The sequence below is a fragment of the Podarcis muralis genome, chromosome 11 (genome assembly GCF_964188315.1).
Source record: "Podarcis muralis chromosome 11, rPodMur119.hap1.1, whole genome shotgun sequence".
Lineage (NCBI taxonomy): Eukaryota > Metazoa > Chordata > Lepidosauria > Squamata > Lacertidae > Podarcis > Podarcis muralis.
The window spans coordinates 23170454-23186320 of record NC_135665.1 but is presented as its reverse complement, the minus strand read 5'-3'; the positions used below and the strand labels follow the sequence as shown (position 1 = coordinate 23186320).

General features: G+C 43.3%; 1 protein-coding gene across 4 annotated transcripts; it reads right to left on the bottom strand.

Annotated features, from left to right (window-relative positions):
- Window positions 1–214: 214 nt before the first annotated feature.
- On the bottom strand, window positions 215–11357 carry FEM1C (fem-1 homolog C). 4 transcript variants are annotated; one of them, XM_028748399.2, is made up of 3 exons: window positions 11264–11357; window positions 9339–10055; window positions 215–2104 (listed from the first exon to the last, which is right to left on the bottom strand). In XM_028748399.2, the coding sequence occupies exons 2-3, from the start codon at window positions 9880–9882 to the stop codon at window positions 795–797; spliced, it is 1854 nt and encodes a 617-aa protein (XP_028604232.1). In that variant the 5' UTR covers window positions 9883–10055; window positions 11264–11357; the 3' UTR covers window positions 215–794. The 4 variants fall into 4 exon arrangements, with proteins under 4 accessions (XP_028604232.1, XP_028604228.1, XP_028604229.1 ...); XM_028748395.2 differs by lacking the exon at window positions 11264–11357 and adding an exon at window positions 11045–11200; XM_028748396.2 differs by lacking the exon at window positions 11264–11357 and adding an exon at window positions 10786–11004.
- Window positions 11358–15867: the final 4510 nt, after the last annotated feature.

Here is a 15867-nt window from a genome sequence, read left to right as displayed (position 1 = left end):
TATATGACTTTCAGACTTAATTTAAAAGTGGGATTGCCAACAAGAACACATTTTACTCCCAAATTCAGCACGCAACTCTAGAAAAATAAATGGAAAGCAACTGCAGAAAAAGCTGGGGGCAAAAAGTCACATGAGTTTAGACAGCTGACTGATGTCTTCAAGAAATGTCAAACTGTAAAGGGTATATTTTCAAAGAGTTCTCTAACAAACTGCAAGAAAACAGTGTCAGAACTGACAATGGCCAACTGCTGCATAGAAATATGCCAACACACAAACAGTCATGTTCAAGCCAGTGCATAGAGAGGATAAAAGCACTTATGGTAATTGCAAATGTTAACAAGTCCATACAACTTGTATAGTTCAGCAATGAACCCATTAGAAAAAAGAATAGAAATGCTCAAGCAAGAACAAAAAGATGACTTCCCAACTATATAAAATCCACACACCAGTAAGAATAAGACAACACCACGAAAATTATTCAGTTCAGTCCCAAACAACCAACAGGCAAACTAAACCAGAGTAGACAAGCCTTTGGCAGACAAATTTTAGTGAGTCCGAATATAGCATTACATTTCTAAATAATCCACAAAATATATTATATGGTATGTTTGTTTTAAATATTGGGCAACCAATTCTGCAGATCTGATTCTAATAATGCTTTAGCCAATGAGCAGGATGGACCAAGCTGAATGAATGATGGTGTATCGCTGGCATATCACAACAGTGCTTGAGAAAGCAACAATTGATGTTACTAACTCATGCTCCCACAGTACCAAGGGCCTATTGTCAGACTGTCATCTATGGAGCAAAACAAAGTTCTCAAGTTTTTCTGGGATGTGCCCTTGGTAACCTATGCAATAATTCACAATTACACGGGCAGCAAGACACTGCAGTGTAGTATGGTTGATGGGCTGGATCAAGTTCTTTGCCATTTCCTTCTCATCCAGCAAGTCAATAGCAGTTTGTTTATGCAAGTTTGTTGCATCAAAATGTGATCCTGACTTGATAAGAAGATTCATGATGTCAGGATGGTTGTTCAGTGCAGATATGTGCAAAGGGCTGTTGTCATCAGAGTCTCTAGCATTTACATCAGCGCCACATTCCACTAGTATAGCAGTGACTTGCAAAGAAGGAAATTTACAAACTGGGTAGCGCCCCACACATGTGGTGTTCTTGTCAACAGCAAGGTGGAGTGGGCTGAAGTTATTCTTTCCTCTAGGATGTAGCTTAAGAAATCGATATATAGTTTGTTTCTTGAAATGATCTTGCTCGGGACTACAAGGAACTTTCTCCAGCAAGCAAATTAAATGCAAGATGATGGAAAGGGCTTTGTTGAGCTGTATTTGGTCAGGCGGACATTGAGTTTGCTTGATGGCACGTTCTATTTCGAGGACACTTTTGCACAGTATACCCATGAGATCGTCAAATGTAACTGTTGTGCCCAGCAGGCCTTTTGCTCTGTCTTGAAGCATGAAGGAGAAGAGTTCAGCAAATGAAAGCAGACTACTCGCAGTCATAGGGCTCAGGGGGTCCAAATTGCTCTGCTGCATGTCCAAAGCGTACTTCCACAGATTGATGCATCGTTTGAAGTTTCCAGAGTCTGCATAGACAGCACCTCTGTACCGAATATAGTAGGACGTATCTGGGTGAGATGGGCCAAGAATACGTTCTCTAATTAACAAGGCCTGCATTCTCATCTCATCAGGGTCTGCAATAAGGTTTTCTAGCTCTTCGGCACTGTTCACCTCCTTGGCATAATCGTAGGCCATTATTAACGTTTGAGGCACAGGTTTGCTCAGTATGTTAGTCCTATCACTGTATCTCATATCCATAGCTCTTTTCCAGTATTTCAAAGCACCGAGCAAATCTCTCTTTTTATCCACAAAGGTGGCTCCCAGGAGTTCCAGTGCATTTATACGTTCTACTTTGCTAGTTTCAACATGTTGGGTCAAAAAGTCAACTATGTTTGTGTGACCTGTAACGCTAGCAGACAGAAGGGGAGTCATTCCATAACCATCTTTTTCCATCTTTGCACAATATTTGAGAAGCATCTTCATTATTTCCAGGCTACCAGATTCTGCACAATCATGCAATGCTGTGTTTCCTATGGAAAAAAGAAAGCAAAAAAATCATGTATGCTATGACACATTTTCAGAGAAACAATGAAGGAATTATGGCTGTACAGAATTCAAATTATCTAGTATATTACTAATTAAAATAATGATAAAATTACACATCATAAGCAGTGGACAAATAATCGACCAAGGCGGCATTTTAATCTAAGTCATGAACATGTAAGAAAAGTAACACTCCTTATTAGTCACTTAATAATCTTCCTGTTTGAATTTAAGAAAAACAATCAGCCTTGAATATGTGGGCTTTTATATTTGCCAACCCAAAGCTTACAGCTTTTTGCCAGAACATCCCACTGCAGCTGTTCTGCTGGAGCTAAAATTTTCCCCATGTTTTCCCAATACATATTACAGTGGTACCTCGGGTTAAGAACTTAATTCGTTCTGGAGGTCTTTTCTTAACCTGAAACTGTTCTTAACCTGAGGTACCACTTTAGCTAAAGGGGCCTCCCACTGCCGCCACTGCGCGATTTCTGTTCTCATCCTGAAGGAAAGTTCTTAACCCGAGGTACTATTTCTGGGTTATAGGAGGCTGTAACCTGAAGCGGACAACTCTGGGGTTGTGGCGCTCATCTTGCTCTATAGGCTGAGGGAGCCGGAGCGGTACCTATTTATCTACTTGCACTTGACGTGCTTTTGAACTGCTAGGTTGGCAGGAGCTGGGACCAAACAACGGGAGCTCACCCCATCGCGGGGATTCGAACCGCCGACCTTCTGATCGGCAGGTCCTAGGCTCAGTGGTTTAGACCACAGCGCCACCCGCGTAGTTCAAACAATTATCTATAATATTCTGCTCTACACAAGCCTAACTTTATTACGTCACTCAGTTTCAAGGCCCTTCCGGAGCATCAAAATCTCTGAGGTCATAGCAGTGACTGTTTCCAAGTTCTGTAGAAATCCCCTCTCCACTTTAGAAAAATGTGAATAGGAGAAAGAAGAATTCTCCAATAAGTTTCACAATCAATGCAGAGTCTGATTGCTGCTTGTGGGGTTGCAGTCAGCACATAATCTAGAACTGTAAAATAATTATAAAAATAAATAAATTCCTCTGTTGTATCAAGGGGCAGATTGGAGCATTTACAAGTAAGCAGATCCTGCAACAGAAAGTATTCCATCCCACCATTTGACATGATCAGTTACCTCACCATTTTACAAATATATTTGTTTGTATGTATCTGTTCCAGCGTGATGTCTCAAATCCCAATTTGGGGAGTAAATCTGCATCCAATTAGGCAACTGAAACTACAGCTGATGTTTGTTTAATTATTTCTAATAAATTTAAAGATTGCCTTTGAAATAGTTATAGTTCAACTGCAAGTATATTCCTATTATGAGTGGCTGTACTGGTTTGCTGCTTGAAATAGCAAGATGGAACAGATATGCCAGCTTGGCCAAGGAAAAAATAGGTTCAGGTACTCCCTTGCAAATGAACAACACAGAGATATGCTGCACAATTCTATGCATGCTTATTTAGAAAGAAGTCTGACTTTCTTTAATTGGATTTATACCACAATGTGTGTGAAAGCTTGCAGCCTGATTCACTGTACTCTAATACTTCTCTGCTTCCCTCCACTTATACTGGGTAAATTTCTTAGTAGAGAGCCTTCTGAACATGTCTTACAAAATGTTTCTGTAATAAAGCTCTGTTTATGTATATAGCAAAAAACCCACAAACAGGAAATTGGTTGCTTATTTGTCCCACCCCATCACTACTGTATTACTGTGAAGACAAATTAACGGGAGAGTTTTCAAAAAAGAATGCTGCTATGAGGAAAATGAAAAGACATTATGTCCAAGAAATTGTTCACATGGGGCCCTGAGACAGATCTTTGTGGACAGGCAGGGAGAGATAACTTGGAAGGCAACCAAGAAGGTATTTAAAGATAGGAAGCACAAAGCATGATAGCTTAAGAAAAGGATGTAAAAAGCTGAAATTGAAATACCTAATTATTACTGACATTTGTTCCACTTACACCAATTCATATGCACATGGCTCACTGATGCCAATACTACTCAATATCCAGCTTATACATGTCTGGGTAATAATGCAGCACAGAAGCACTGTGTTGGGATCATGTCCCTACGTCCCAACTTGGGGAAGGAACTTACTGTTGATAAAACACAGCCAGTATTTCACTGAAGAATCAGATTCAGCTTCTCTCCAATAGTTCACCATTTCACAGGAATTGAATTTGTTTGCTCACTAGCCACATAGTTTAAGATACTAGGCCAACTCACCAAAATCTTAACTCTTTAACAGGTTGGTAAAGTAACCCAGTGTACAATCATGGACAGAGTACAACTCAAATGTCTACAAGAGTGTAGTCATCTTCCCTAGTATATTGCTACTGGCTATAAATCTGTTAAGCTTTGAATCACAGACAATGTGCCAATTTTATTTTTAACTTTCTGAAAGCCATAATACATGGATTAATCATGTCCTGTCAGAACCACCACATTTCATTGTTTAGTTATTTAGAATAAGATGCATTGAATGCTGCCCTCTCACATGCAGGGCAGCTTTTGCTCTAGCGCAGGCATCTGCTAACATTAGAGGAGGGGATGAGATTTTCTCTAATTCACCTTCTAATGCCTGCCCAAATCTGTTCTAGAGGATCAGGGAACCTTTTAGAACACTATGAAAAGTGGTGTGAGGGACTTCATCAGAAAAGAGAATTGGGAGAAAAATGCTTCCCCCTTTTGACATTCACAGATACCTCTGCTGGATCAAAACCCATCCCAAGAGTTAGGTGGAAAACTGGATTTCACCCTTAAATAATTACCGTATATACTCGAGTATAAGCTGACCCGAATATAAGCTGAGGCACCTAATTTTAGCACAAAAAACTGGGAAAACTTATTGACTTGAGTATAAGCTGGTTCACCAAACCCCAAACCTGGTGGTGGTGGCAGTGGCGGAAGAAGAACAAGCAGCCCAAAAGGGCTGCTTTCGGGCTGCTCATTCCTCCTCCGCCGCTGCCGACAGTGGCAAAGGCGGAGGAGGAGGAAGGAGCAGCCCGAAAGGGCTCCTTTCAAGCCGCTCATCCCTCTGCCATCGCCTCTGCCGCTCACAAGAGCAGGCATAGGAGCCGCGGCTGGGAGAAGCACAGCGCAGCGCAGGGCCTCTCCCAACCACGGCTCCTGTGCCTGCCCTTGCGAGAAGCGGGGGCGGGACCAGCGGTGAGAAAGGGCTCCTTTTGGGCCGGCCGCCTCGCTCGAGTATAAGCCATGGGGGGCTTTTTCAGCATAAAACATGTGCTGAAAAAATTGGCATATACTTGAGTATATACGGTAACTCATAACCTTATTGAAAGACTACCCTTCCACTTGAGCGTATGACTGCAACCTGAGGTAACAGCTGCTAGTAAGACATACTGAACATTCAGAGGGGCAAGTAAAAGGTAAAGGTAAAGTGACCCCTGACCATTAGGTCCAGTTGTGGCCGACTCTGGGGCAAGTACTTATGTGCAAATCTGCATAGGATTGTGATGCATATATTTTAGTTTTCACTCAACTTCCTTATCCGTACAATGAAACTATATCATCTGAAATGCTTAGCTTCCTGTAAATTTCATATTTAACCTAACATGTTTGCCTTCTTCCTAAAAGTATCCACTAGGGAAGAAGTATAACATTTTCCTAGTCCTTGAATAACGTTTAAAAGATTCCTAAATAAAATCTCTCTAAATCTATGCAGCTTAATATTTCTCCAAGTGACAATGCTGCCATGGATAGACTCCGAAGTGATAATCATAGATCACAAAAATGTGATAGGTTTATATAAGCACAACAGTATGACTAACAAAGAAGGGATTCACGTGGTTCTTCTGTCTGGCTCTAGAATACGCTGGACAGGCTTCCTCACACACATTTTAGGTTCCTTGCCAAATAACTAATATCCTAAATATCTTTTCATGTAATACACACACACCACCACACTGTACTACAACTATACTATAGGCACATAAATTGTTCCACACAAACCTAGGAGTTTTCAAAAGGCAGGATCAAGCTCAACAACAACATAATAAACAAGCTGGCCCCTCCACATACTGCCAGCACAATCTTCTAAGGATTTAGAGAAAAGAGCCAGAAATAGAAACCCGAGACAGAAACTGCTCTTACTATCACCACTGTGGAGGACATATGGTGGAAGAAAGTGCTTCTCAGGAACTGAATAAAACTGATAGGTTCAGAACAGCTAATTACCCTTTGGTAGATTTGTCTAAAAAGCATGGCTTTCCAGACACTGTTGGACTTCAACTCCCATCAGCCTCAGCAACATTTGGCGGGCTGCCTGTTTCTCCAACCCTGTTAAAGTCTCCAGGCTACTGCTATTTGCAGCAGGGAGACTTTGGTTGCACTCCTGCCCACACTTGTCTAAGAGTAACAGAGCAATTCAAATGCCCAAATGGCCATGATGGGAGCGAGTGTAGATGCAGCAAAGGTGTCACTCCATCCAGCTCTGCCTGGCTCCACTAGCCTGCACCAGCAGGGGAGTTTTGCCACTGGCAGAGCTGCAGTTCAATATGCCCACCCAAATAGCAGGAAGACGGAAGCTAGCACTGGCATTATCACTACTACAATGGAGACCCCCAAAATGAGGCATTATAGGGATGGACTGGGTTGACACAAGATCAGAGCTGGTATCCTGCCATCACATGATGGCAGATGGGTACGATCCTGGTAGCTGGCACAGCGAAGGGGCATTTTTCCTGCCCTCTCCCACCCTGACAAGCAAAAGCAGCAGGACTGTGGTTGCAGTGGCTAGCTGAATAGCTCCAGCAAATCTTGCCACTGCTAGCCAGGGGTTAGGATTCAACTGAGCTTATTTCTGAGCTTGCTTTGTTCATTAAGTGTGCTATTCTATACATTTTATAGAATAGCACAGTTAAGGAAGAAATGTGTATTTTCTCTACATTTGTGAGCTGCTTCAAAGTACCTTTAGAAATCAGAAACCAGAGTGCTCCCCAGCTGGCAAGACAGGCCTTACTGCCCCAACCTACATTTATGCATGTTTTGAAACAAAACACATCATGTAACTGACCCATTATGCAATATATAAAAAAGGACTACAAATGGTATCTAACTACCTTGTTCCATCAGCACAGAGATTTCCACTAGCACAAGAGAACTTCCCGTCTCCTCTCCCTGCACCCGCCTAATATCCTCCCTACATCGGTTCCAGAGGGTTGGGGGGAAACATGGAAGGATGAGAGAAGGGAGAAGTTCCATTGCACAAGTGAAAATGCTTGCACTGACAGAATGAGTTAACTGGAGACCACCCACTGCTTTCTGAACTATAAGACTACCTTTTTAAAGGTGAAATCGAGATCTTTTAAGACACCTATAATCAATCTGCATATATACTGCATGAAAACAAAAACTCTGAAATATTTACTTCCTGTGTTATTTTGAAACTTCAGAGCTCACAGTACAGAGGTGCACAAAATACTACTCAAAGTCCAAAACTGGCAGTCACGTTAAATTGGTCGCTACAAAAAATTATTCCCCAGTTCACCCTCTGAATATATTGATGTGGGAATTGAGATAATTACTTTTTCCTTTAATAATTATAATAAAATTAAGATTTTATTTTCAATAAAATTAATCTTACCTATGACGAAGAAAAATAGATGAAGTCACAACTTCTGGTGAATTTTATATTTTTTTTTAATCTCTAGGCCAAAACTCTTATTCCACCAATTGGGGGAAAAGAGCATCATCAAGGATAAACAACTCTGTAAGCTTCATTTGCCAATAAACCAGCAATGTCACTCTCCAATGTTTAGGAAAGGACATCCATAAAAGTTTCTGTGGGTTCTCACCTGGCATAGCTTCGATTATCTAGACACTTTACTAATAGAAAGAACCCATGACCATGACACAGTTCTTTTAGTTAATGTACTAAAATAATACTGAGAAATTAAACTAAGAGAAAGGGGTAAAGTTCTGCTACCGAGTGTCAGTGACAGCAGTATGCTTCTTCTGCTTATAAAAATAGAATTCCTTTCACATTGCTATAAGGGCAGAACTTGTGTTTCAATTATGAGTCATTAAGCAGAGTGAAGAAAGACAATACCAGAAAGTCACAAAACAAGATCCAGCTGGTCAATAATAATAACACTTAGTATTTATATAAAGCTGTGGACTCTTCAAAGAATTTACATAATCATAGTTTGATTTATCCCCTCACTATATTGCATCCAGGAATCTAAGCAACTGTCTAGGGGGGTTCACGACAGAAACAAGTCAAAACTAGAAATTTCCTGATTTGTAGGTACACCAGTGTGCTCTCAGTTATTTAGCATACAAATAATATTTGTTATTACACAGTGGAAATGATTGAACCAAAGCCCATGGATTTTCATAAGACTAAGGCTGCTATGGACTCATTTACCTGAGAGTAATCCCCATGGAACTCAATGGGTTTTACTGCTGAGTAGACCTGTGTAGGACTGCACAGTCTCTCAGTTATACGTCCTGTTTTTTAGATTAGTGTAGTAAGGGAGGTCAGATGCATGTGAGTCAGAGACAGGATGGGCAGAGTAGTCTTTGTGACTCTCTGAAGCAATAAACATTCCTAGCAAACTAGTGAAAATGTGAAAGAAAAGAAAATACTGTAATAAAAAAGCAATGTCATGTCTAGAACAAATGGACGAGTAAACTACAATCACGAGAATAATCCACAGAACAATTTTGCTGACCAAAAGTGTCAACATAGTAAACAAGAAGAACAAAGGCTTCAGTTGTGACACAGTGCCACTGTCCTTTTATTGTAATTCTATTACAACTATAAGGATAAGACTAATATGGGATATTTCCTTAGCAGGCAGATAGATATGTTTAGATAATGGGTGGTGATGCCTAAAAATGCCAATGCAATTTGTATTCGTAGTATTACCTGTGTTAATAGTGATTAAATTCTTCCATTCAATGATCCAAAATAATCCAGTTTCTGTATGATGTTGCTTTTTAAAAAACAAGGAATTATCACCACATCATTGTAACTATACAACACTACCTGAGCATAATCTATGGAACGATTCCCTTTAAAAACGAAACCTAAAGGAATGCTATATACAGCATGGAAAATTTAGCAAGGGCAGAATTAAGCTTGGACTTTGAACCTTTGAACTGTCAAACCAAATGAACATTCTGAACAGTTCTTTAAAAGTCACTGCTGAAAATGGATACTGAACTCACCTTTGACACTTTTTCTATTTACATCAGCTCCTTTTTCAAGCAAATACTGAGCGATTTCTTTGTGCCCTTTATAACACGATATCATAAGGCATGTATGCCCGTGGCGGTTTGATACTTCCAAGTCAGCTTTGTGTTCCACAAGATACTTTACAATTTCTAGATGACCATCAAAACAGGCAGCTCTAAGAGGTGTTGAGTTTGTCAAAGTGGTATTGTTGACAGACGCTCCATGATTTAATAAAGACTGGACCACCTTCAAATGGCCAGCTGCTGATGCTGCCCATAATGGTGGTGCACCTTCAATAGTCTCACCATCAAAATTCACAGAGCCACCAACTTCTATAGAAGCACTGCACTGTTCCAGTAGATGTTCCACCATGTCAAGATGGCCATAGCGGGCTGCCATCAAAAGGGGCGTGGCACCATTTGTTTTTTCTGACACCAGCAAGGCCACTTCTTCTTTAGTTTTATTCGCCAGTAACTTGGTGAGAAGCCGCAGCTTGCCATCCCGAGCTGCATTGAATACTGCTGTCTTAAGATCCATTTAGTCTCTTCCTCTCTCTCTGACTTGTTCTTCAGAATCACAGATAATGGGATAACTGGAACCACAGAGTTGAAGCTGCTCCCTGCACACTCTCCTCCAAGGATGTGCTGCCTCTGTGTACTGCATGAAGCTTTCACAGGAGACCTCTTAAAGCAAATACTATGCTCAGCAACCTAGAAAACAAGACAAAGTTTGACAGCTAAGTGAAGACACTCAAAATACAATCATTACCCTTGGTTATACTGGCCCTCCCACTTGTCCCCAGAAGATAAAGGCACCTGGATCTGAACATTTACAGGCAACAAATGCTAGCTTTTGAGATGACTATGAGGGAGATAGGATCCCCGATGCAAATTATTCTTGCCACTTCTCATACCGGTTAACCATCTATTTTGTCTGCTGAGCCCATCTGGGTTCAGACAACCTAGCTGACACGGGATTGTCACCACCTGGTGGCTACACACAAAAAAAAGAAGCAAAAGCGAAGAACTTTTTAAGGCTGGGATCCGAACCTATGCCCGAAATATCACAAGACTCACAAAAGGAAAGCTTTCAAGTGCGCCCTCAGCTGGGAGGGCGCCCTCAGGAATTTCCCCGCCTGCCCTACACGGTTTGACGGCATAGATGGCCCCATCGTACCCCCACGGTCACGACCCCCCACACCCGAGGCGCTTCGCCCTGCTCACGACCCCCAGCCCACCCGCAGGGGCTGCGCTCCGGGCACGGAGCCACCCAGGACGCCCTTCGCTTCTCCGCCCCCTTTGTCCTGACTTCTCCCCTGGGGAGCCTCCCGCGGCCAAAAGGAAACAGGCAGGCAGGCAGGCAGGCAGGCAGGCGGGCGGGCGGGCGGGCGGGCGGACGACGTCGCCTAGAAAGCTCCGCTGCCGGGCAGCCGCTCCTCACCTGCGTCGCCTCCGCCTGCTCGGCCCCCGCGTTCCCTTCGCCCGCCCCGAACCGCAGCGCTGCCTGCCCGGCCGCCGAAACTCCAACCGCCCCGCTCGCCCTTCGCTGCGACCGGCAAGGCAGGAGGAGCCTCGGCAACGCCTGAGAGCCAGGCCGGGGCGGAGGCGAAGGGAGGAGGACGAGGAAGGAGCCTGTCTCTCTCTCTCTCTCTCTCTCTCTCTCTCTCCTTTTCCCCCCTCTCGTCTCTACAGCCAGCTACCTTCCCGCCGAAAGGCAGGCCCGGCTCCGTCTCCTCAGAGCAACCGCCGCGCCGCTCCTCACAGCCCAGCCGTCGGTGCCGCCGCCACCGCCGCGCCCCGCTCGCGGCGCAGCTCCTCCATGACAGGCGCTCCCAACTGCAACGAGCCAGCCTCCTCCCTCCTCCTCCTCCCCGCCCTCCTTGCTCGAGCGAACGAACACAGAACCCGGCGCAGCCTACCCTGCTGCTGCGTCCCGCCTCGAGGCCGAGTGGAGGGGTGGCCCCTGCGCCGCCCGCCAGCCTCCTGAGGCGCGCGGCAGGGAAGGAGGGAGGCGGGACTCGCTAGGGGACAAGTTGGGCTGAGAGCGCAAGCACGAAGGCGGTTGAGGGAAGCGGTTGGGGAGGCGGGGGTGGCGCTGCCGCCGCCGCCGGGGGGGCTGCCGAGCTATTCCGGGCTGAGGAAGAGCTCGGGGAAGCCGAGCCTCGCTCAGCGCGGGGCTAAATTAGCACATAATGGAGGCGGGCGGGCGCCAAGCGAGCGCGGCCTATGGGGAGCCGGGCTCCGTGTCGCCGGGCCTGTCGCGCTGCCTCCCCTCGGCTTCCCGCCACTGGCGTGTGGGACGTGGAAGGAGGAATCTGAGGGGCTTCTTCCTTCAGACGTGTGTCTGAATCAGGGCAGAGAGCCGAGGAGGAGGAGAGTTAAGGGCCGCTAGTCGCCAGAATTTGTCCGCTAGCCGCCAAAAGGATCTAGCCAAAGCTGGGGGGTTGGGAGGTCAGGTGTTTTTCGTTTCTCCCTAATTTGTATAAGGTGCACTTTTAAAAGGTGGGGAAATGCAGCTGTACAGAGGAAGCACGCTGGAGATGTTCAGGGTGTTTATTAATTATTATTATTATTATTATTATTATTATTATTATTATTATTATTATTACAGATTTAAGACAGTGGCTGGCCCTAGCTCACCCAATGAGTTTCATGGCCAAATGGGGATGTTGTTAACTCATTTCTCCTCCCAGGTCCTAGTCCAGTACTCTAACCACTACACCACCACTGGCTCCTACACCATGTTCATTTTTTTTAAAAAAAATCACATTTATTCAAAAGTTACAGTACAGCGTTGTCCGTTGCCATAATATCACAGAATGATCACTCCAACGATCTTCAGTCCCACAACACTGTCATGTTAGCTCACCAAATACTCTCAGAAGAACCCAATTACCGATCTAGTTTACAAGACATTTTCAATCAATATTTCCCCTCCACAGACACCTTTGCGATGAGGATGGCATTAAAATACCCTGTTCTTCAGTAAAAGAGAAAAAAGGAAGACCCAAGTTGTGTCAAAGAGATGCCTTTGATTAATCGCCATGCTAACCATGAAAGAGGAAAGGCACTCTGGTTATGCGTAGGGACACTGTCTTCTGTGATTATTTTTTTTAAAGCTAGGGTTGGTTTTTATTTTTTAGAAATTACAGGTACTTTGCATTTGGGTCTCCTGTATTTTTTTGTTTACAAGCTACTTTAAGCTTTACCCACCACCAGGATAAAGTGGCAGAATTCTTGACAACAAAAGCAAACAACCCTAAAATAGAAACATTTGTGATAGTCCTGCCACAGTTTCAGAGGTGGGGGGGCAGGTTGGGTGTCTCATTACAGTGCTGTAACTTGTAGATCAAAACTTGAAAGGATGAGAAGTGGCACTGAATTATGGGAAGGGGTATTTGCCTTCCTCTGGCAAGATGCAGGAGTAGGGCCAGCTGGCACTGTCTGCTCCACAGTCACTTGCAAAATATGAAGCCCTCTGGTGCAATACGAGTAGTTGACTGTAATTTATGTATTTATTACACGTATATCTCACGCCAAAGGAGCCAAGAGTGGCAAACTAATCAGTGATAATACCATTAAAAATAAAAGCCTATTAAAAGCAACCATCACATAAAAGCTAAAGGGCAGATCATGACTTTATGCTGTTATCGGTATACAAAACCTGTTTGTTCTCAGGGAGCTAACAAAACAGCAACAGCATTCCTATGGGAGATTCCAAGCCATCTTGGATTACGTCCTACAAATACTGAATGCATTGATATTTTCGCTGGGTGAGGGTGGTTCTCTAGCTGTTTCCTCCATCATTCTGAAGTTGTGTCCCACTCTAGCCACCACACATCCCCAGTCCAGGTTTTGTATTTGTTGTAATTATTATTATTATTATTATTATTATTATTATTATTATTATTAACCTACCCTTCACTGTAAGGTCCAAGGGTTGGTTAGAGTATTAAAAACAACTGACAATAATAAGTTATTTTATATCAACCTTCAGACTCTCCAAGTGTCCCTATTTTCCAGGAGCAGTCCCAGATTTATAGAAGCTGTCCTGGTTTCTCATTTAATCCCAGAATGTCTGACTTTTCCCTAGGACGTTCCAATTTTCATTGGAAAAATGTTGGAGGGTATGGAATAGGACATCCCCAAAGCCATTTTTCAGCTGAAACTCAGTTCCAGCACCTCTCAGGTAGGCACCATTGTCATTCTAAGACAGGCATAGGCAAACTCGGCCCTCCAGATGTTTTGAGACTACAATTCCCATCACCCCTGACCACTTAGCTAGGGATAATGGGAGTTGTCCCAAAACATCTGGAGGGCCGAGTTTGCCTATGCCTGTTCTAAGAGAACAAGGGAGGCGTTAATGGTGAGTTCCGGCACCTCTTTTTCTAGAAAAAATAGCACTGCATATTCCTATTTTCATCAGAGGAATGTTGGAGGGTATACTTCTTTTGTTTATGCTCATTGGCAACTTTTTTGTTTTCCTACCAATTCTCTTTTGATTCGAAATCTGTTCCAATTGTAAAAATGGTTTTGCTTGTCCTGTGTGCTTATATGAAGGGCCTGGCTCCATCCTGGCTAACTGCTCTAGGGTGTGGAGTTAGTGACGTCTTCCTGTGCGCCTTAATCACATTTGTCATTAGATGAGCAGTTTCAGACCTAGCACTTTGCTCCTGGGCTGCAAAAGGTCATGGCCATGATCCTTACAGCTCTGATAATGTCATCATCATAGGCTTAAGCTGGGTTTCATGTCCAATTTCAGCCTTCAAATGTTGCAGTACAGAAATAAAAATATAATGAGCCCCACAGGGTAGGTAAGACTAATTCCTGGAATTAAATAGTTTGGTTTAACAAAGTTCACTGCTTTAGTTCAAAAACCTCTGAACTGTATCTGAAAGTAGTTTTCATAATTGCTGAGTGAATTAAGTTCAATTTCGGGTAGAACTTTGAACAATTTCTAGCTCATCCTCAAGTTCATTCACTTTCCCCTTTTTTTACTCTTTAGACTCTTCAGGCCTTTAAGCTTCCAAAATAATAATTGTTGGGGGAAATAAATACCGTATTTTCCCATGTATAAGACTAGGTTTTTTTACTTTAAAATGTCAAAAATTAGGGGGTGTCTTATACATGGATACATCTCATTTTCTTAAATCTGAGTTCCCCAAAATAGGGGGCATCTTCTACATGGGGGCGTCTTATAGATGGAAAAATACGGTAATTTACATTCCACTTCTGAAGTATATGTTATACTTCAGCAGCTTGTAACACTCAGAAAGCTCTTATTCCCCTCTTTTTGCCAAGGATCATTTGAATGAATGAGTTGAACTATGAATGGAACAGGTTTGTTTTGTTTTTAAGTACTGTAAAGGGAAAAACGTGAATTGGAATTAGTTCTTTTTTGGAGAACTAGAGCTAGTTCCTTTTTAGAATGAACTTTCTAAGCTCTGGATAAGGCCAGAGGACCATTTGGTATTCTTTTCTCCACAGTGGTCAGCTAAGTACCTTTGGGAAGCCCACAAACATCAGAGCCTAAAGGCAACAGCTGCCCCCTGTAATTGGTATTCATATCAGTATCAATTGCCTCTGAGCCAACATCACAGGGCTACCTTGAGTGCTCATTGCCCTAGGGGGAGAAGATAGATAATTTTGAAAACATGTTTCCCCCTTATAGCCAGGGCTGGTGCAAGACATTACGCCACCTCTGACAGCAGGCTGTGTCACACTTCCCTGCCGCCGCCACCCTCCTCTGCTGCTGCCACCCTCATCTCTTCTCCCAGCTTCTGTTTCTGTACCTTCCCTCTTGCTTCCAACAAAGGGATGTTAGAGCAGCAGGCTCTTCTGGCCTCACTCTGAGGTGTCCTTGTAGGCAAGCTTGCAGAGGGTGCCTGTGTCACTGCCGCTTTGTAATCTTACGTTTTGTTTTTAGTTTATGCTCTAGCATCCTAATATTTTAATATTTCTTCGTGTGATATTTGTGAATTTTGCTTGAAAAGTGATTTATAAATATCTCAAATACATATGCTGATAAGGTAGAGGACCCTCCAGACATGTCTACTAGCGTAAGCTGGGGTTGTTCTCTGGTATTCCACTCCTGTACAGAGTGAGATGTGAACATGCACATTACTGAATTAAGGTCACCTAGCTGCACAGAATCATGCAGTCAGTAGCTTGGGAAAAGTCATTGTGGCCGAGGTTAACCCAGGCTTCCTTGACCTTGTGCCTTCTAGATTTTTTAGACCAGAACTCCCATCCCTACCCTGCTCACTGGGGTAGATGGGATTTTCAGACCAAAACATTGGAGGACACCAGAAGAAGAGGAGACGCATATAGCTCTTTCTACATTATTAGTATTATAGTCACTATAAAAGAAATGTTTTAGAGCTTTTTTTTTTAAAAAAAGGCCAGTGTGTCAGATGCTGAACATATTGAACAACATGCACTGTTATTTATTTAGAAGATTTATATCCTACCTTATGAATGAATGATCCTCAAGGCAGAATACAATAGACAGATGTGTGCAAAC

Excerpts from the sequence above, each read along its gene's own strand:
- FEM1C (XM_028748399.2), bottom strand. The coding sequence starts at position 9,882 with ATGGATCTTAAGACAGCAGTATTCAATGCAGCTCGGGATGGCAAGCTG. Across the intron at positions 2,105-9,338 it reads AAATAGAAAAAGTGTCAAAG|GAAACACAGCATTGCATGAT; the intron begins GTGAGTTCAGTA and ends TTTTTTCCATAG.